This window comes from Somniosus microcephalus, chromosome 15 (assembly GCF_052327205.1).
Source record: "Somniosus microcephalus isolate GS21.2 chromosome 15, FLI_Smic_1.0, whole genome shotgun sequence".
Lineage (NCBI taxonomy): Eukaryota > Metazoa > Chordata > Chondrichthyes > Squaliformes > Somniosidae > Somniosus > Somniosus microcephalus.
In genome coordinates, this window is record NC_141001.1 from 119507035 (window position 1) to 119529126 (window position 22092).

Consider the following 22092-nt stretch of genomic DNA (forward strand, 5'->3'; position numbering starts at 1 on the left):
TTTCCTGATTGATACTCTTTCCAACAGAGTTGCAACTGTTCGGAGGCCCATAGACTACACCCACTAGTGTTTTTTTCCCCTTATTATTCCTTATCTCCACCCAAACTGTTTCATTATCCTGATCTTTTATCAAACAAAATTTGACACCGAGCCACATCAGGAGATATTAGGGCCGATGACCAAAAGCTTGGTCAGAGATGTAGGTTTGAAGGAGTGTCTTAAAGGAGGAAAGAGAGGCAGAGAGGTTTAGGGAGGGAATTCCAGAGCTTAGGGCCTTGGAATCAGTAGGCACGGCCACCAATAGTGGAGCGATTAAAATCAGGTTGCTCAAGAGGTCAGAATTAGTGGAAATCTAGCTCAGTAAACTCAGATAACGCATTAGTACAGCTCAATTAACATCTCAGCGCTAGCATTTCTGTCAAATTTGTAGTTCTCATAGGAACAGGATTATGTCATTCAATTAGATATGGCTGACCTGCACCTCAACTTCATTGTCCCACATTTACTCCATATCCCTTGATAACCTTGCCTGACAAAAACCTACCAATCTCAGTCTTGAAAGCTTTAATTGTCCCCCGAGCACCCACAGCCCTTTGGGGGAGAGAGATCCAAATTAGCATCTAATTTCCTTGCTAGAGTCATGTTTCTATAGAAGATAGAAACATAGAAGATAGGAGCAGGAGCAAGCCATTCGGCCCCTCGAGCCTGCTCCGCCATTCAATGCGATCATGGCTGATCATCCAAATTCAGTACCCTGTCCCTGCTTTCGCCCCATATCCCTTGATCTCTTTAGCCTTAAGAAATATATCTAACTCCTTCTTGAATATATTTAATGAATTGGCCTCTACTGCCTTCTGTGGAAGGATGTTCTTGCCATGGAAGGAGTGCAGCGAAGATTCACCAGGCTGATACCTGGGATGGCAGGAATGACGTACGAGGAGAGATTGGGTCGATTGGACTTGTACTCACTGGAGTTTAGAAGAATGAGAGGGGATCTCATTGAAACTTATAAAATTCTAACAGGACTAGACAGGCGAGATGCTGGAAGGATGTTCCTGATGGTCGGGGAGTCCAGAACCAGGGGTCACAGTCTAAGGGTAAGGGGTAAGCCATTTAGGACAGAGATGAGGAGGAATTTCTTCACCCAGAGAGTGGTGAACCTGTGGAATTCTCTACCACAGAAGGCAGTAGAGGCCAATTCATTAAATATATTCAAGAAGGAGTTGGATATATTTCTTAAGGCTAAAGAGATCAAGGGATATGGAGAGAAGGCAGGGACAGGGTACTGAATTTGGATGATCAGCCATGATCTCATTGAATGGCGGAGCAGGCTCGAGGGGCCGAATGGCCTACTCCTGCTCCTATCTTCTATGTTTCTATGTAGAGAATTCCACAGGTTCACCACTCTCTGGGTGAAGAAATTCCTCCTCATCTCTGTCCTAAATGGCTTACCCCTTATCCTTAGACTGTGACCCCTGGTTCTGGACTCCCCGACCATCGGGAACATCCTTCCTGCATCTAGTCTGTCTAGTCCTGTTAGAGTTTTATAAGTTTCAATGAGATCCCCTCTGATTCTTCTAAACTCCAGCGAGTATAAGCCCAATCGACCCAATCTCTCCTCATACGTCATTACACTGTTGTGTTATATCACAAGAGAGGCAATTTTCTGGTTATTACAGTCCCAAGAAATGCAAGTGCTGTCCGTGAGCAATCCTGTATGATTATTATGTTCTGCGTTCTAACAAAGTGTCGCACCCTAAAAGTTCATCTTTCTTTCTCTTTCAGATACTGAGTCACTCATATGCCCAGCATTTCCTTTTTACACTACAACTTGGGGGGAAAAAAACCCAACTTGAGAATTGCGCAAGTAATAAACAGCTGCCCGGGTAAAAAAAAGCCCACTACAACAACAATAACTTGTATTGATATAGCGCCTTTAACGTAGTAAAATGACCGAAGGCGCTTCACGGGAGTGTTATCAGACGAAAGTTCTCACCGAGCCACATAATAGGACTGGTGACCATGAGCTTGGTCAAAGAGGTAGGTTTTTAAGGAGTGTCTTAAAGGAGGAGAGAGAGGCGGAGCGGTTTAGGGAGGGAATTCCAGAGATCAGGCCCTAGGCAGCTGAAGGCACGGCCGCCAATGGTGGAGCGAAGGAAATAGGGGATGTTTAACACAGATGCGTCAATGAATCCAGACTGAAGAGGAGGCGCTTGCTACTTTATCTCATTCCAATGACTTGTACATCATTAATCATCAATAATCTGGCAGCTGAGAGAGGTGAATCTCCAAGATAGTGGTTGAACCTGTCACTGATTCAGTAATAGAAAACTGCATGAGTGCCGGTCATGAGTTCGGCTCTTGTTGTTCTCCCCAACTCGCTGAGTCAATTCATGCTATAATGTGCTGTGACATGAGTTTATTGCTGTGATTTCCCATGGGGTTGAGTTCCCAGTCTCAACTGTTCCATTTGGAGAAGCGTCGAGTGTAAGTTGGGGAGGGGACGGGAAATCAGAGGGGAATTCACGTTGGGTTGAACATGTGAATCTCCCAGGTGCTGGCTACAGACTGCTGGTTGTGAATCTTTGGAATTCTCTACCCCAGAGGGCTGCGGATGCTCAGCCATTGAGCATATTCAAGACAGAAACCGATAGATTTTTGATTATTAAGGGAATCAAGGGATATGGGGATAGTGCGGGAAGGTGGAGTTGAGGTAGAAGATCAGCCATGATCTTATTGAATGGTGGAGCAGGCTTGAAGGGCCGAACTCCTGCTCCTATTTCTTATGTTATACTGGAGGACACACTGTCTGCCTTGGCGGGAAGTGTGTCTGGCATGGGGAGAGTAACGACAGGGCGGAGATAAGATGATACAAAAAATGTCAATTTTATAGCCAGACTAATAAAGGCTTTGGAAAGGGAACAGAGGAGATTTACTAGAATGGTCCCAGGGATGAGGGATTACAGTTACATTGCCAGCAAAGTTGAAGCCCATGGAATAAAAGGGACAGTGGCTGCGTGGATACAAAATTGGCTCAGTGACAGGAAACAGAGTAGTGATGAACTCTTCTTTTTTTTTCTTCCCTCCCACAGGGCAGCTGTCCTTCACTCTGCCAGCGCAATTCACACCCCATCTAGAGCCATCCTTTGTTCCTTAACCTGTCCCATTACCACCTCCTCTCGCCTTGAATATCTCTCAACTCTCAATCTCTCCTGCTTTCTATCCTATCACTGACCTTCCCGTTTGTTCTTTCATCCCCTCCCCCCTTTCCCAGCCCCTAAACCTGCTTTCCATATCCTGCTTTTTTCCAGGTCATTTACTTGAAACATTAACTCTGTTTCTCTCTCCACGGATGTTGCCTGACCTGCTGAGTTTTTCCAGCGTTTTCTGTTGTTATTTCGGATTTCCAGCATCCGCAGTATTTTGCTATCGTAGTAGTGGTGAACGGTTGTTTTTCAGACTGGAGGAAGGTATACAGTGGTGTTCCCCAGGGGTTGGTTCTAGGACCACTGCTTTTCTTGATATATATTAATGACTTGGATGTGGGTGTACAGGGCACAATTTCAAAATTCGCAGATGACACAAAACTTGGAAGTATAGTGAACAGTGAGGAGGATAATGATAGACTTCAAGAGAACATAGACAGGCTGGCGGAATTGGCGGGCACGTGGCAGATGAAATTTAACGCAGAAAAGTGCAAAATCATACATTTTGGTAGGAAGAATGAAGAGAGGCAGTATAAACTAAAGGGTACAATCTTAAAGGGGGTGCATGAACAGAGAGACCTGGGGGCATATGTGCACAACTTGTTGAAAGTGGCAGGGCAGGTTGGGAAAGCAGTTAAAAAAGCTTACAGGATCCTGGGCTTTATGAATAGAGGTATAGAGTACAAAAGCGTGGAAATTATGATGAACCTTTATAAAACACTGGTTCGGCCTCAACTGGAGTATTGTATCCAATTCTGGGCACCGCACTTTAGGAAGGATGTGAAGGCCTTAGAGAGGGTGCAGGAAAGATTTACGAGAATGATTCCAGGGATGAGGGACTTCAGTTACGTGGATAGACTGGAGAAGCTGGGGTTGTTCTCCTTAGAGCAGAGAAAGTTGAGAGGAGATTTGATCGAGGTGTTCAAAATCATGAGGGGTCTGGACAGAGTAGAGAGAGAGAAACTGTTCCCATTGGCAGAAGGGTCGAGAACCAGAGGTCACAAGATTTAAGGTGATTGGCAGAAGAACCAAAGGCGACATGAGGAAAAACTTTTCTTACGCAGCGAGTGGTGAGGATCTGGAATGCACTGCCTGAAAGGATGGTGGAGGCAGACTCAATCGTGGCTTTCAAAAGGGAATTGGATAAGTACCTGAAGGAAAAAAAATTGCAGGTCTACGGGGAAAGGGCGGGGGAGTGGGACTGACTGGATTGCTGCAGAGAGCCGGCACAGACTCGATGGGCCGAGTGGCCTCCTTCTGTGCCGGTATGACTCTATAAGTGCTCTTGCAGAGAGCCGGCATGGGTTTGATGGGCCGAATGGCCTTCTTCCGTGCTGTAACCATTCTATGACATGATTCTATGACTGATGTCAGGCTAACTGGTGTGTAGTTCCCGGTTTTCTCTCTCCCTCCTTTCTTGAATAGGACTTGGACATATATCGACCGTTCCTCCGTCGTCGCTGGGTGAGAAACCTGGAACTCTCTACTTAACAGCACCGTGGGAGCACCTTCACCACACGGTTCAAGAAGGCGTTTCACCATCACCTTCTCAAGGGGCAACTTGCCGCATCCCAAGAACAATTTAAAAAAAAAGCAAAGGTGTTAAATGTTTGGCTACTAAGGTTGCCGGCAGCAATGATTGCTCTATGATATATTGTACCCAGTAGCGAGATTAACATCTGCGCACATGCTACTTACCAGATAAGTCAGAAGCAGCACAAGCCCAATTATAACCATCCTCACGGTTGTAATCATATCGTATGTCATTGCCAAGCAAGATATAGTGCATTAATCACAGTTGAAATTTTAAGCAGAAAAAAATACTTTTATATATAGATGCTACATATAAATATATTTATTTCATAGCCTAACATTAAAAGAAAGCTGCTGATGATGTTACTTTGCAATTGTGATGTCACTACAGTGGAAATGTGATTTTACATCAATTGATAAATATCGAGAGATTCTAAAAAAAGCATTTAATCTCCACTGATAAAGCTCTGCATAATCTTGGCTAAGACTTGGATGTGTGTTGTGCATGTGTCTCACAGAGAGGGTACATCATTTCCTGCCTTTTCTCATCAACAGGAACACCCCCATGCATAGCTGACACCGGCAGGATAGCTCCATGACCGTTGGAAATCATTGCAGGAACTTTGATGCAGGAAAGTTTTGACAAGGAACACAAAAAGTTTTGAAAACTTAGTTTAAGCAAGAGAAAACAATTGCTTTCCCCCATCCCAAATTAAGAGTACCAAACTCCAAATGGTGGCACCCTGATTGGGTCGAAGCCTCGCCCAATCACCTCGCCATCCATAGCGGTGGCAGCCCTTATTGGTCGGGAGTAGCTGTCAATCGCGCGTCTCGGCCAATCCGGGGAGAGTAGGGCGTGACCCCGGCGCCAGATTCGAACTTGTTTCTCTTTATCTGAACAAGCGACTGGGAGAGGAAGCTGTCGTCGTCGGAATATTCTAAACTAGCGGCCAACAGGACATGAGCAGCTGCCGGACCGAGAGGCACTGTGTGCTGGGCTTCGACGAGTTCGGCTTCGCGGTGTTTCGGCGAGATTGTGACAAGTGGAAGCAGCAGCAGCATCGCAGCCATGAGTACAGGCAAGTCACCAGCTCCTGAACCCCCACCCACTTAATGAACCAGACCCCACTCACACAGTCAATAGACCAGAGCTCAAACCCTCGATAAACCAGACACCAGACCCCAAACCCACTCAGTCAATAAACCAGACCCTGTTGTGTATGTACCTTTAAGAGAATAACTGGTCTCAGACTGCAGTACCGGCAGTGACCACCCCTGTATAAAAGGTGCTAGAGAGCCTCTGTTGTTTAGTTTCGTTATTGACTTCCACCAGTAAAGATCTGTTTGTTTTCACTCCTGCTAGTCCGTGTCTCAATCATTCACGGACTTAACAGACCCCAAACCCACTCAGTCAATAAACCAGACCCCAAACCCCACCCTCGCTCTCCATAAACCAGACCCCAAACCCCACTCTCGCCCTCCACAAACCAGACCCCAAACCCCACTCTCGCCCTCCACAAACCAGACCCCAAACCCACTCACACACAGTCAATAAACCAGACCCCCAAACCCACTCACACAGTCAATAGACCAGACCTCAAACCCTCGATAAACCAGACCCCAAACCCCACCCTCGCTCTCCCCAAACCCCACCCTCGCTCGCCACAAACCAGACCCCAAACCCACTCACCCTCCACAAACCAGACCCCAAACCCACTCTCACAGTCCATAAACCAGACCCCAAACCTCACTCACAGTCCATAAACCAGACCCCAAACCCACTCACACAGTCAATAAACCAGACCCCAAACCCACTCACAGTCAATAAACCAGACCCCAAACTCCACCCTCGCCCTCCACAAACCAGACCCCAAACCCCCAAACCTGTAGTGTATGTACTTTGACGAAGGAACTATATTCTGCAGCCCCTGTATACTGCAGTACCAGTAGTGACCACCCCTGTATATAAGCCTGTGTAGTAACTTTGCATAGTAGTTCCAGTTTTGTCTCCATTCAGTAAACACCTGTTATAACCAACTCCTGCAGTCCGTGTCTCAATTACACACGGACGTAACACTGGCGACGAACAGATCGGAACCACCTCATGGGGATCCATCCCTGAAGCGAAGTTGTTAGAGGTCGAGGCCAGAAGGAAGAAAAAAAACCAAACAAACAGAAGAAACGGGCGTCGACCGTGGGCAACCGCCTCTGATTCATCGAATTCGAAGATTTGCAGGAGAGGCTGTCGAGAGCGGGGCTTGGTTATCCTGTCTATGGTGTTCCAGCTAATCGGGCTGGTGGTAGGTAGTACACTGATCCTTCCTGGGCTGCGGCGGGCTAGAGCTCGATCGGGTGGCTTTTCAACGGGGCCGAGCAGCGTTGTCGGGAAGAAGAGAGAGGGAGAGGGTGAGGGTGGAGCACACAGGGCGCGGCCGGTGCTACGAAGCCGGGCAGCGTACAGACCCGAGAAGAGGGAGGAAAGTGTCCCATAGGGTTTGCTCTGACGACGGGAACAGTAATTAAAATAAAAGAAATTAGAAGCGCAGAAAGCCGCGAGGAGCTGCAGTTTGCCACGGGGAGAGCGGCGTTAGCAGCAGCGCGGGGGGGAAGTGCGCGAAGACCATAGGGCGTCGCCATCAAGGCATAAAAACGCCAGCAACAGCGCTAGCAGCAGCGGAGAAGACAGCGCGGGAGGCGCCATCTTAATCCAGCGGGGAAGAAGGCAAAGCGCGGGAGGCGCCATCTTAGATCTCCAAGATGCCGAAGACTGGCAATACCACTGCCTTCGATAATGCAATAGAAGACTGGACCACGTATGTGGAAAGAGTCGAAGTATATTGCAAGGCAAATGAAGTAGCCGATGAGAAAAAGGCATCGGTACTACTAAACTTAATGGGCGCAAGAACGTACGGCCTATTGCGGAACCTGATCACTCCAGCCAAACTGATGGTGAAGAGTTTTAACGAAATTGTTGATATCCTACAGGAACACCTAAATCCTACACCGCTGCCGATAGCAGAAAGATTTAAATTCCACAAGAGAAATCAGCATAAAGATGAGAGCAATGCTGATTACCTTACGGAACTATGCAAGCTATCAAAGCACTGCCAGTTCGTAGCAGGACTGGCAGATACCCTACGGGACAAATTTGTCTGTGGACTCCTGAGTGAAGGAACCCAGAAGAGGTTACTCTCAGAGAAAGAGCTGACGCTAGATAAGGCTTTCAGCGTGGCAGTATCGTACGAAGCAGCAGCAAGGGGAGCTGCGGAAATACAGCAAAAGCCACGAATACGGCACCCATGAAATGACACGGGGATTTGAAAAATGTTATCGCTGCGGCAGAACAACCCATGACCAGAAGGACTGCTGGTCCAAGGACAAAATATGCAGGCAATGCGGAAAGATGGGACACATTGCACGAGTTTGCAGGTCCGGGAAGAAGACTAACGACAACAAAAAGGCTACTAAGGAACAGTACAGGAAAGTACAAAAGATGACAGACAGTAGTCCCGAAGACCAGAAGAGCGATAGTGAATCTGGGAACAAGAGACTAAGCTGTCTCAAACTTCACAACGTAATCGCAAAAGAGGATCACCGAACCATTTGGGTCACCCTCACGATAGCAGGGTCCCAAGTCAAAATGGAATTGGATACAGGATCAGCCCTGACCGTCATGAATCGACGAGACTACGAGCGGCTATTCTCACACATACCCTTGAAAGACACATCCATTGTCTTGAAGACGTATACGGGGCAGAAAGTATACCCCAGAGGGAAAATAAGGGTGCCTGTCGAATACAACGGCAAGGAAATACAGAAATTGTATCTGTACATACTGCAAGATGGTGGACCACCGTTATTGGGACGTGAATGGATCAGAAAGATAAGTTTAGACTGGCACTCCATTCAGGCACTGACTGTGGCTGGTAAAAAGGATGACGACGTCACACCTGGACGATTGTCAAAAATCTTAGCTAACGCTAAAGAGGTATTTCAGCAAGAACTGGGAACTCTTAAAGGCGTAACCGCCTCGATAAAAATAGAAGAGAATGCAATTCCCAAGTTTTTCAAAGCAAGACCGGTACCGTATGCAATTCGCCCAGCCGTCGAGGCAGAGCTGGAGAATCTGGAGAATGCAGGCGTGTTATCTAAGGTAGACTGGAGCGAGTGGGCGACACCCATCGTTCCTGTCATGAAGAAAACATTAAACAATAAGTCTGAGGAGCCAAGGAAGGTTCGCATCTGGGGACTTCAAGGTGACGGTGAACCCAGTCCTTCACACAGTACAGTATCCTCTCCCGAGGATAGAAGATATTTTCGCCTCACTATCTGGAGGGAAGCGTTTTACAAAATTTGACCTAGCACAAGCATATTTGCAGATGGAGGTTGAAGAATCCTCTAGGAAGCATCTCACGATAAACACTCACAAAGGTCTTTACCAGTATAATCGACTGGTATTCGGAGTAGCATCAGCTCCGGCGATATGGCAAAGAGCGATGGAACAAGTCCTGCAAGGGATTCAGGGGACTCAGTGTTACTTGGACGACGTCCTAGTGACAGGTGAAAATGACCGTGAACACCTTGCCAACCTAGAGCAGGTGCTCACTAGACTAAGAGAACATGGGCTACGAGCCAATCGCCCCAAGTGCGAGTTTTTTAAGAAACAGATATCGTATTGTGGCCACGTGATTGATGAAGAGGGGTTACATAAGTCCCCTGATAAAATTGAAGCGATAGTTAAGGCTCCAGCGCCTGAAAATGTGTCGCAACTGAGGTCATTCCTCGGATTGGTGAATTACTACCATAAGTTTTTGCCGAATTTGTCCACAATTCTGCACCCACTGAATGCCCTACTACAAACTGGAGTAGCATGGAAATGGAGCGATGAATGTAAGCGGGCCTTTCAGAAGTGTAAAGACCTAATCACTTCAAGAGAAGTATTGGCTCACTACAACCCATCACTGCCGATAAGACTGGCGTGTGATGCGTCTCCCTACGGCATTGGAGCGGCACTGTCACATAAATTCCTTGATGGTTCAGAGAGGCCGATAGCTTTTGCGTCACGCTCGTTAACTTCAGCCGAGCGTAACTACGCCCAGATTAACAGAGGCCCTCAGCCTGGTGTGGGGGGTGAAGAAGTTCAATCACTACCTGCACGGTCAGAAATTTACTCTACTAACTGATCATCAACCTCTTGTCTCCATTTTCAACCCTCAGAAGGGCGTCCCGATAATGACAGCACAACGGCTACAGAGGTGGTCCCTTTTCCTAGGGGCACACCAATATGACATCGAGTACAAAGGAACTAAACAGCATGGGAATGCTGATGGATTGTCGCGCCTACCGTTGCCGACGGTGGAAGAAGCACCTGCAGTGGATCCTGTGGAGATATTCCACTCGACCATAGTCGAATGTCTACCTGTGACGAATGCAAACATAGAAAAGGAAACACGAAATGACCTGACACTCTCCAGGGTCTATGATTTAACGGTGAAGGGATGGCCAGCACATGGCGAACCACTGTTGCCAGCATTCTCGCTGAGAAGAGAACAGCTGTCAGTGTGCCGAGGAACCTTGATGTGTGGATCCAGAGTAGTAATTCCACCCAAATTGAAGGATAGAGTGCTCAATGAGCTTCATGAGGGTCATCTGGGAGGGGTAAAAATGAAGAACTTAGCCAGAGCGTTTGTGTGGCGGCCAGGAATCGATAGGGAAATCGAAGAGATGACCAAGAGCTGTACAGGATGCCAGAAGGTCCAAAACGCCCCACCACAAGCCCCTCTACATCCATGGGAGTGGCCCTCATCTCCATGGCAAAGGGTGCACATTGATTTTGCTGGTCCATTTATGGACTCGATGTTTTTAATCGCGGTGGATGCACATTCAAAGTGGCCAGAGGTAATAAAAATGTCCTCAACCACCACAGAAAAAACTATCACAGTCTTACGAACCATATTCGCCAGAAATGGGCTGCCTGAACAGATTTGCTCCGACAATGGACCACAGTTTGTGTCTGAAGAGTTCCGGAGGTTCTTAAAGAACAATGGTGTTAAGCATTACACATCCGCCCCATATCATCCAGCCACCAATGGATTGGCTGAGAGGTTCGTTCAAACATTCAAGAAGGCTATCAAGGCAATGTGTAATGAAGATATACCCCTACAACACAAGGTGGATAACTTCTTGTTTGCCTACCGGAATGCGACACATGCGGTTACCAACCAAACTCCAGCCATGATGTTCTTCAATCGAAGACTAAGATGCCGCTTGGATTTGGTTAAGCCAAACATCAGAAGAGATGTGGAGAACAGGCAGTTTCAGAATATGAATGAAAGGTCAACCAGTTTTGGCCCGGGACTGCCGCACAGAGAAATGGCAGCCAGGAACGATCTGCACACGGCAAGGACCTCTAATGTATACCGTGGACGTTGGAGAGAGCGTTGTAAGACGCCATGCTGACCAGATTCTGGAGTCACTGGAAAACGTCAAATCCACACCACGATCCGATACACCTGGTGATGAAACCGAAGTACCAATTGCATCTACCTCAGAATCGGTGATATTGGAAGCAGACGAACCAAACAACGACGTTGATCCCGAATCAACTTTGCCAGAAGAACCTGATACCCCAAAGAGGCGTTATCCAGACAGAATCAGGAAGCCTCCTCAAAGACTGAATTTATAATTGCTTAACTTCAGCTAATGTATATAGCAACTGTAATTGTAAATATGTTATTTAATTATTAATTGAATGTTATGTACTGTTTAGCTAAAAGGGGAGGAATTGTAGTGTATGTACTTTGAAGAAGGAACTATATTCTGCAGCCCCTGTATACTGCAGTACTAGTAGTGACCACCCCTGCATATAAGCCTGTGCAGTAACTTTGTATAGTAGTTCCAGTTTTGTCTCCATTCAGTAAACACCTGTTTATAACCAACTCCTGCAGTCCGTGTCTCAATTACACACGGACGTAACAAAACCCCACTCTCGCTCTCCACAAACCAGACCCCAAACCCCACTCTCGCTCTCCACAAACCAGACCCCAAACCCCACTCTCGCCCTCCACAAACCGGATCCCAAACCCCACTCTCGCTCTCCACAAACCGGACCCCAAACCCCACTCTCGCTCTCCACAAACCGGACCCCAAACCCCACTCTCGCCCTCCACAAACCGGACCCCAAACCCCACTCTCGCCCTCCACAAACCGGACCCCAAACCCCACTCTCGCCCTCCACAAACCAGACCCCAAACCCCACTCTCAACCTCCACAAACCAGACCAAAAAATAACCACAACAACATTTGAACCGAGGCAGCAATTCTAAAAGAATCGGGGGCATTGGACAGGTGCAGCTGTCGCAGGAAGGCTTCGAGTCTGCTTGGATTTCAGCCGAGAGTCAGACTGGCGGTTTAATTGTTATTTGGAACTGGGCCAGTGGCGACTGCTGCTAAAGCCTGCAACTGTCACTATTGTGCAGTGTATTCGACAGTTTCATTCAAAGAGTTCCAGAGAGCAACCATAGCATTTGCTCATCTGAACCGCAAAAAGACGATGGTTAGTTAGCGAGTGGCGTTGCAACTGTAGAATGTGATTTCAGGATGTTACTTCCCCTTCTGGATTATCGTTAGGAAATAAAATTCAAATTGTGGGCACATTTGCACAAGTATAACATACTTAAAGAATTTTTTGTTGAAATTTACAGCATAGAAGGAGGCCATTCAGCCCATCGTGTCTGTGCCTGCCCATAAAGAGCTATCCAGCCTAATCCCACTGTCCAGCTCTTGGTCCGTAGCCCTGTGGTTTACGGCACTTCAAGTGTATATCCAAGTACTTTTTAAATGTGATGAGGGTTTCTGCCTCTCCCACCCTTTCAGGCAGTGAGTTCCAGACCCCCACCACCCTCTGGGTGAAAAAAAGTTCTCCTCAACTCCCCTCTAATCCTCCTACCAATTACTTTAAGTCTGTGCCCCCTGGTTATTGACCCCTCTGCTGAGGGAAATAGGTCCCTCCTATCCCACTCTATCTGGGCCCCTCATAATTTTAAACACCTCAATCAAGTCTCCCCTCAGCCTCCTCTGTTACAAAGAAAACAACCCCCAGCCTATCCAATCTTTCTTCATAACTAAAATTCTCCAGTCCTGGCAACATCCTCGAAAATCTCCTCTGTACCCTCTCTAGTGCAATCACATCTTTCCTGTAATGTGGTGACCAGAACTGCACACAGTACTCTAGCTGTGGCCTAACTGGTGTTTTGTACAGTTCCAGCAGAACCTCCCTGCTCTTGTATTCTGTGCCTCGACTGTAGATACAAAGTGCTTTTGGTTCTTACTGAATCCGCAGTTCTTGCTTAGATGTGACCTGAATCTGGAGTCCGGACTTGAGCTGTCCCTCCCTTCACTTTAGAGTCACTAGCTTTAGATTACAATAGCAAAATACTGCGGATGCTGGAAATCCGAAATAACAACAGAAAACGCTGGAAAAACACAGCAGGCCCGGCAACATCCGTGGAGAGAGAAACAGAGTCAACCTTTCAGGTCGAAGACCCTTCGTCAGAACTGAGAAAAAAGCAGGAAATGAAACGGATGAAACAGCAAGTTTGGGGGCTGTGAAATGGGGGAGGGGATGAAAGAACAAAAGGGAAGGTCTGAGAGGTGAAGAGACATTAAGAGATATTCAAGGTGAGACGAGATGGTAATAGGACAAGTAAAGAAACAAACAATGGCTCTAGATGAAGTGTGAAATGCGCTGGCAGAGTGAAAGACAGCTGCCATGTGGGAAAGGGGGGAAAAAAAGGAAAAGGCACAAAGTGTTGATAAAAAATATATTAAAATATAATAGGGGCCGAGGTTATGATCTGAAATTGTTGAACTCGATATTGAGTCCGGAAGGCTGTAAAGTGCCTAATCGGAGGATGAGGTGTTGTTCCTCGATTGCACATGTTTTAAATTTGGTGCGAAGTTTAAACAGTTTTGCACTGACTCTATAAGCTTTGTAGTTTCAACACTAAACTTGTAAACCAGTAAAAACTTCAGTGGCAGATGAGCTCAAACCCTGGGGGGAAAATGGCCCAGAATTTCTTGAAACAGCATGGTAAGCAGTGGTTAAATTACTGGATGAGTAATCCAGCGGCCTGGACTAATAATCCGGAAACTAGAGTTCAAATCCCACCACGGCAACTGGGGAATTTAAATTCAGTTAATTAAATAAATCTGGAATAAAAGTGGTGACCATGAAACTACCGGATTGTGATTCAAAACACCCCATCTGGTTCACTAATGCCCTTTAGGGAAGGAAATCTGCCGCACTTGAATGGTGGAGCAGGCCCGAGGGGCCGTATGGCCTACTCCCGCTCTTACTTCTTCTGTTATTACCCGGTCTGGTCTAGGTGTGACTCTGGACCCACAGCAATGTGGTTGACTCTTAACTGGCCTAGCAAGCCACTCAAACCGCCAGGAAAACCTTCACCACATGAGACTGCAGCAGTTCAAGAAGGCGGCTCACCACCACCTTCTCGAGGGCAATTAGGTATGGGCCAAAATGCATTTTTTTTTTTTTTAAGTTCCCATCGGCAAGTTAAGCTGAAATTTCCTGAGAATTCTTATGTTCATTAATAACTAGACATTCTTATTATGAACACAGCTAGCTTCTAGCTAGTCATTTATTCAGTACACGTTCTCTAGGTACAGTATCTGTAGAGATGCAGCATGTGTGCTCTTGTGTGCAGGCTGCCATCTTGACTGTTGCCTTGTGGGTAGCCTAGTGCCTCATGGGTAATGTAGTCTTAATATCTATACAGCTGGGTAGTGTAGCCTTATACATACAGCTATATACAGCTCTACACAGCTCTACGGCTCCACCTAGTGTCCACCACAGAATGACATGTTATTGATCACTACATCCCCCTTTCTTTGAGGTTTAACAAAATCATTATCAATCAACTTTCAAGAAAACAATAAAGATAATATCAGTAACACTTTTGTTAGTGCTCTATAAACATAAACATTTTCAAAACAGTCAACACATTTTCAACGCTTTACATTGTACTCAAAGATTAAGTCTATCAGGCTTTTTTACTTCACGTGTGGATCTTCTCAACACGGGTAAGTCTGATGTGTCTTCATGAGATTGTTCTGGCGGTGAACGACAAGATGCAGTTGCGGCATTGTCATCAATCTGCTCTTGTATAGATCGAGGTCTCCTTGCGATCTTTGCTTGGAGAGGGTTTCAGTGTTTCCTTCACTCTGCATGCCATAACTCTGAATGTAGTCAATGCACTCTCGAAAAACTGCTGGCAGCTGGATCCCATCATACAGCATAGTCCTCTCAGCAGCCTCGGCTAATGGAACACCAAAGATTGGCCTGAGGGAAGAAGGAGTATCCACCGGAACTGCTTCCTGCTCTGGTGCAGGCTGCTTCTTTTTCTTTTTCTCTTTCCACTGCTTAACAACATCTGCTGCGGTTATATCTTTGGACTTTTTCTCCTTGTGTTTTTCCTCTTTGTGCTTTTCTTCCTTTGGCTTCTCTTTGACCTTAAAGTCTTTTTCTTTCTTCTTGGAGAAACTAGGCTTTTTGAAGACATGGATACCCTTTGGCCTTTTCATCCTTGATGGGCTCTCTGCTTCATCACCTGAGTCATCTGGTCTGCTTATGGCACAGTTTATACGGTAGACTCTCTTGACCAGTTCTAAGTCTTCACAAGCTTTGTCACCTAGTATCGAATCAAGTCTTTCAGCCACAACAGAAAACATGAGACGATGCACTTTGTCTTTGACTGTCACTTTAAGCCTGCATACACCTAAGCTATCTATTTTCTGTCCATTATAGCTCTTCAGTAGTACTGACTTTTTCTGTATTTTGGGCTTTTCTTTCATATTTTTATGTCACTCATACTGATTAAGTTTGCTTTTGCCCCAGTGTCCAGTTTCAATGTAACTAAAGCTCCATTTATCTTCAGTGGGATCATCCATTTGTCCACTTTTACTGCATTGACCTTATGTTCAGCATTGTCCATTTCTGAGGGCTGCACATTTTCTGTATCTTTTTTGATATCGTCACATGACACCATTCCTACAAAAAATGTCTCACTTAAATCAGTGTCCTCAATCACATTAACTTGTTGCCCTTTCATTGTTTTTACTTTTGAAAAGCATTGTTTGGCAAAGTGATTCTTTCCATTACACTTTGTGCACATTTTTCCAAACGCTGGGCATTGTCTTAACTGGTGTTTGTAACCACAGCGTTTACAATTAAAAATTTCATCCTCTGATTGCTTTTCATTTCTGTTCTGCCCACGTTTCTTCCCCTTGTAGGACATAGCACCGACAGCAGCATTATCACTCATTACAATCGCATCATTATTGATTTCACTGAAAGTCTTCGCGTGCTTTCGAGCTAGCTCGCTGGCTTGGCATATTTTCACCGCATTTTCCAAATTTAGTTCGGTTTCTCTCAACAGACGTTCCCTGACTTTTTTATCATGAACCCAAACACAATCTGGTCACGAATCATGGATGCTTTGAGCTCAGAGAAATTACATGCCTGTGCTTTCAGTTTCAGATCTGTTATAAAGCTATCAAAAGTCTCATTTTGCTGCTGTGTCCGAGAACAGAAGATGTATCTTTCATAGGTCTCATTCTTTTTGGGAGAGCAATGTGCATCAAATTTTTTTAGCACATCTTCTAATTTTTCTCTTTTCTCCTGGATTAAATACAAATGTATTAAATACCTCTATCGCCTGTGGGCCTGCAACCGTAAGCAGCAACGCTATCTTCCTTGCGTCTGGCTTCATACTGAATCCGATGGCTGCAATGTAGAGTTTGAATTGTTGTTTAAAAGTCTGCCAATTGTAGTTGATTTTTTCTGAGATTCAAACGCTCTGGTGGCTTCAAATTCTCCATGTCGCTTTTCACAATTTTCAGCAGATCTTCACCACCCTGGTACCATCTTATGATCATTAATAACTAGACGTTCTTATTATGAACACAGCTAGCTTCCAGCTAGTCATTTATTCAGTACACGTTCTCTAGGTACAGTATCTGTAGAGGTGCAGCATGTGTGCTCTTGTGTGCAGGCTGCCATCTTGACTGTTGCCTTGTGGGTAGCCTAGTGCCTCATGGGTAATGTAGTCTTAATATATATACAGCTGGGTAGTGTAGTCTTATATACATACAGCTCTACGGCTCCACCTAGTGTCCACCACAGAATGACATGTTATTGATCACTACAAGAATCTCATTAGCCTGAATGCAAAATCTCTAAAAACGAACAGAATTCAGTGCAAACAATTGGTGGGGCGGGGGCGGGGGAAGCATTGATTTTACTCCAGATTGCTTCTTTAAATCCCTCTGGATTTAGTGACTGGAGGGATTAGTTTACAGTATCTGCCTGCCTCCCTCCCTCCAGGGAGAATGGTGTATGTTCTGTGCAATGTTTTTTTTATTCGTTCATGGGATCTGATCGTCGCTGACGAGGCCCTTGAGACGGTGATGGTGAGCCGCCGCCTTGAACCGCTCCATGTGGTGAAGGTACTGCCACAGTGCTGTTATACAGGAAACTCTCGTTTAAACGGCACCTAAATATCCGGAATTCTATATTAACCGGCAAAATTCACACTCCGAAAACAACACCTCAATAACCGGAAATGTTGCCGAGTCTGAGTCCCCCGCGGTGGCCGAGTTAGTCAGTGGGGGTAGTTCTCCAAACTGCCACTACTCGGCTTCTTGGCACTGTCGGAAGTCGGAACACCTCAATAACAGGAGTCTGACTCTCCCGCGCTGCCGGTAGTCTCTTCCGATCTGCCATTTTTCTGTGTGTCTCCCGCGCTGCCGGTAGTCTCTTTCGATTAAAGAGTTATGGATTACCCTCAACTGGCAGTACTGTACTTAATCAAGCATCTTCCACCATCCATTCAACACAAAATTCTGTAGGTGAGTACCCAATTACTGTATACTGCACATTTCTTGATTTAAAAAAAATTTTGTTTGTTAAAAATAGCCTCGGTAGATAACCCTCTCCGTCATTCGGAATTTTTAATCAACCGGCAACACGCCAGTCCCGTCGGTGCCGGATACCAAAGAGTTTCCTGTACTACTTTGTAGTGGTGTGTTACACCTGAGTGGCTTGCTAGGCCATCAGAGGGGCAATTAAGAGTCAGCCACATTGCTGTGGGTTTGGAGTCGCATATAGGCCAGACTGGGTAAGGGCGGCAGATTTCCTTCCCTAAAGGGCATTAGTGAACCAGATGGGTTTTTACGACAATCCAGTAGTTTCATAGTCACCATTACTGAGAATGGCTTTTTATTTAATTAACTGAATTTAAATTCCCCAGCTGCCGTGGTGGGATTTGAACTCGCGTCTCCGGATCATTAGTCCAGGCCTCTGGATTACTAGCCCAGTAATATAACCACTATACTACAGAACTGTGTGCGCATAATATAAACCTAACGTGGGAGGAAGATGGGGTGGGGGTGGAGGGGAGGAAATTGGTCCTTGTCAGTGGCACAGAACAGGTGATAGCAAATCGGCCCCCCATTTTTGCACCCCGCCCGATTGTCTTTTATATTAGCCCGGATTTTGTGGTCAGCGGCAAAGGGATGGCGCTCGCCGCTGACCTCGAAGAAAACTGCCCACAAAGATTTAGCGGGCTCTGTGGCGTCGATTTCCCCGATTCCGGTGTGACTTTCAAACTGGCACCATCTGCAGGGGATCTGTGGTGACCAGGAACAGTGAAGTCATCAAGCAGGCTGAGCAGCCAATCAGATTGAAGAATTCTCACAGACAGCAAACCAGGAAGTAAAAAGCACTGGTTATCATTCACTTTTTATCATTTTACAAGAGAGTGAAATAAAAATTTGGACATACATATGGGATTAAGGTGGATGCTGAAATATAAACAAACTTTAAAAAAAGTAAAATAAAAATTAATTTTTATTATTTTAAAATTCCATGGAAATTTTTATCATGGAATGGAGGGAATGACACTTCACATGTACAAAATTAGTTTTTTTAGAGCCAGAGCGGTTGTTCAGTAATTATGGCTTAGTACGCCGTTAAAAACTCAAGTTACACATCATTCAGCACGGCTTAACTTTTTCAAGGGTTTTTACAGCGAGAATAGTGTGTAAAAAGTCAAAGTTAGGGTTGCGAAGGGGTGGAAAGTTTCCGGGAAATTTCCGGAAATTTTCCATAGGAAGTTTAGCTTGGGAATTTTGCCCAAAAAAGCACATGCTAGCATAATTTTGTTTTGGCATTTCTTTCATTTTTTTTCACAGGTCCTCTCTTAAAATTACTAACAGAGATGGAATCTTAATTATTAAGGAATTTCTTAATCAATATATGTTTATCATCTTACTTGGCTTGTTTTAATCATTACAAGTTTTGTGTGTGACTGAACAAATGTGTCTTGATTGGTTGGATGAGCGATTAGCTCCCTCTATTGGCGATGTAGCGTCATGTGTGCACAGGTCATGCGAATATGAAGGCTGCTTGGGCTCAAGTGGAGGAGGCCTACCCTCATATTACGTCTATTGGGTGCGCAGCTCATGGGCTCAACCTGTTCCTCAAGGACATCATGGGTTTGAGAACCATGGAAACACTGTACAAGAGAGCCAAGCAAATTGGTAAGTATGTCAGGGGAAAACAGGTAGTCACAGCAACCTACAACTCCAAGCAAACGACAAACAACAAGAACACCACACTGAAGCTGCCCAGCAACACTAGATGGGGTGGCGTTGTCATGAGTCATTGCAAGAAATGGCAATATCCCAGTCTGGGGTTATGGAAACCACCATCAAGAAAATACTGCTGGATGATGTGCTTTGGGAGAGAGTGGTTAGCAGCCTTAAACTACTCTCACCAGTAGCATCTGCAATTGCTCAGATTGAAGGAGGTGATGCTGTCTTGTCAGATGTTCTCAGGCTTTTTGCTGATTTAAAAGAACAAATCAGCATTGCCCTACCCACATCCCTGCTGCTCAAAGCAGAGGAGAAGGCAATTGTTCAATTCATACAGACGCGTCAAGAATTTTGTGTCAAGCCGATTCATGCTGCAGCATACATGCTGGACCCAAAGCATGTTGGGAGACCAATACTTTCTGGAGAACAGATCAACAGCGCTTACAGTGTGATTTCTACCCTCTCACGCCACCTCAATCCGGATGTGGGCAAAGTTCTGGGAAGTCTGGCAAAGTTCTCTACCAAGCAAGGCCTTTTGAATGGGGACAGGATATGGGAATCATGCAAGCATATCAGTGCACATACCTGGTGGAAGGGACTTGGTGCATCTGAGGCCCTGTCGCCCATTGCATCGGCGATACTCCAAATCCCACCTTCATCAGCGGCCTCTGAACGAAACTGGTCACTTTTTGGGAATACGCATACAAAGGTGCGCAACAGGCTGAATAACAAGAGAGTGGAGAAACTGGTGGCTATCCAGGCGAACCTACAACTTATTGAGCCAGATACAGAAGTGTCCACCACACAGCTAGACAGTGACACAGAGGAGGAAATGGACACGTCCGAGCCAGAGTCCGAGAATCAGGAGGAGCAATGATGAGTAGAAAACTCAGAAGACTCATGAGTAGAAGACTCAAAGGGACAAAATAAGGACAAATTACAGGCTAAATAAGCTGACGCTCTTTTTGTTTTATTTTAGATGGGTCTTTTTTGTGGGGGTTCAATAAAGTTCAAAATTATAACCTAAATAAAGTTTTGAAAGCCTGTTTGTATTTGTATGGAACAGTATGTCTATTTTGATGACAAAGATAATATAAGGGTCAAAGACAAAAACCATCAGTGTGCAAAAAAACTCAAAATTCCCATGGAAAGTTTCCTCTTTTTAAAAAATTCCCGGAATTTTGCAACCCTGGTCAAAGTTCACGTCAAATCACTGATTCTGTGTTGAATGCATCCGCGAAGACTGCAACAGAGCACCCTGTGGGAGGAGCGGGAATCACTGACAGCAACTTCTGGATTTCCGCGTTTAACTGCGCATGTGTGGATGCCAGTAATGACGGTAAACACTGACAGTTTTGGCATCATTACAACAGCAAATTCCGGGCCATTGAAGTAAAAATTAGGGGAGGTGGGTTGTAAAATGGGCTGGCAATTCGCTATCGCCTGTTCTTGCACTACACCAGGGACCAATTCCGCCAGCTATTTGTCAGCCATGGCTTAGTGGTAGCACTCTCACCGCAGTCAGACAGTCCCACTGCAGAGACTTGAGCCCATAATCCAAGTTGACACTCCCAGTGCCAGTACTGAGGGAGCGCTGCACCGTCTGAGGTGCCGTCTTTCAGATGAGACGTTAAACCGAGGCCCTGTCTGCGCTCTCAGGTGGACGTAAAAGATCCCACGGACACTATTCAAAGAAGAGCAGAGGAGTTCTCCCCGGTGTCCTGGACCAATTTGTCCCTCAGCCAACAGATTAACTGGTCATTTATCTCATTGCTGTTTGTGGGAGCTTGCTGTGTGCAAATTGGCTGCCCCGTTTCCTACATTACAACAGTGGCCACACTTCAAAAGTACTTCATTGGCTGTAAAGTACCTTTTGGTCTGCCAAGGAATATAAATAGGCTAAGTGAGTGGGCAAGAATTTGGCAGATGGAGTATAATGTAGGAAAATGCAGTTATCCACTTTGGTAGGAAGAATAGAAAAGTATTATTTAAATGGAGAAAGACTACAGAATGCAGTGGGATTTGGGTGTCCTAGTACATGAAACACAAAGTTAACGAGCAGCAAGTAATTAGGAAGACAAATGGAATGTTGGTCTTTATTGCAAGGGGGATGGAGTATAAAAGTAGGGAAGTCTTACTACAACTGTATAGGGCGCTGGTGAGACCACACCTGGAGTACTGCGTACAGTTTTGGTCTCCATATTTAAGGAAGGATATATTTGCATTGGAGGCAGTTCAGAGAAGGTTCACGAGGTTGATTCCTGGGATGGAAGGGTTGACTTATGAGGAAAGGTTGAGCAGGTTGGGCCTATACTCATTGGAGTTTAGAAGAATGAGAGGGGATCTTATTGAAACATATAAGATTCTGAGGGAGTTGGACAAGGTAGATGCTGAGAGGATGTGACCCTTGTCAGGGAATCTAGAACGAGAGGGCATAATCTCAATAAGGGGTCGCCCATTTGAGACGGAGATGAGGAGGAATTTCTTCTCTCAGAGGGTCGTGAATCTTTGGAATTCTCTACCCCAGAGAGCTGTGGAGGCGGAGTCAGTGAATATATTCAAGGTGGAGATTGACAGATATTTGAGCTACAGGGAAGTCGAGGTAACAACAGAAAATGCTGGAAAAACTCAGCAGGTCAGGCAACATCCGTGGACAGAAATTTGAGTTGACGTTTCGGGT

The 22092-nt window shown here is 45.7% G+C and overlaps 1 protein-coding gene across 2 annotated transcripts in view; it reads left to right on the forward strand.

Annotated features, from left to right (window-relative positions):
* Positions 1–5388: 5388 nt before the first annotated feature.
* LOC147107184 (TBC1 domain family member 10B) overlaps positions 5389–22092 on the forward strand; it is a 229264-nt gene continuing 212560 nt past the window's right edge. The window contains exon 1 of one of the 2 annotated variants that reach the window (XM_086008360.1): positions 5389–5818. In XM_086008360.1, coding sequence (XP_085864486.1) covers positions 5700–5818 — 119 coding nt within the window. In that variant the 5' untranslated portion in view covers positions 5389–5699. The remainder of the gene's footprint in view (positions 5819–22092) is intronic. The other variant, XM_086008359.1, reaches the window with a different exon arrangement.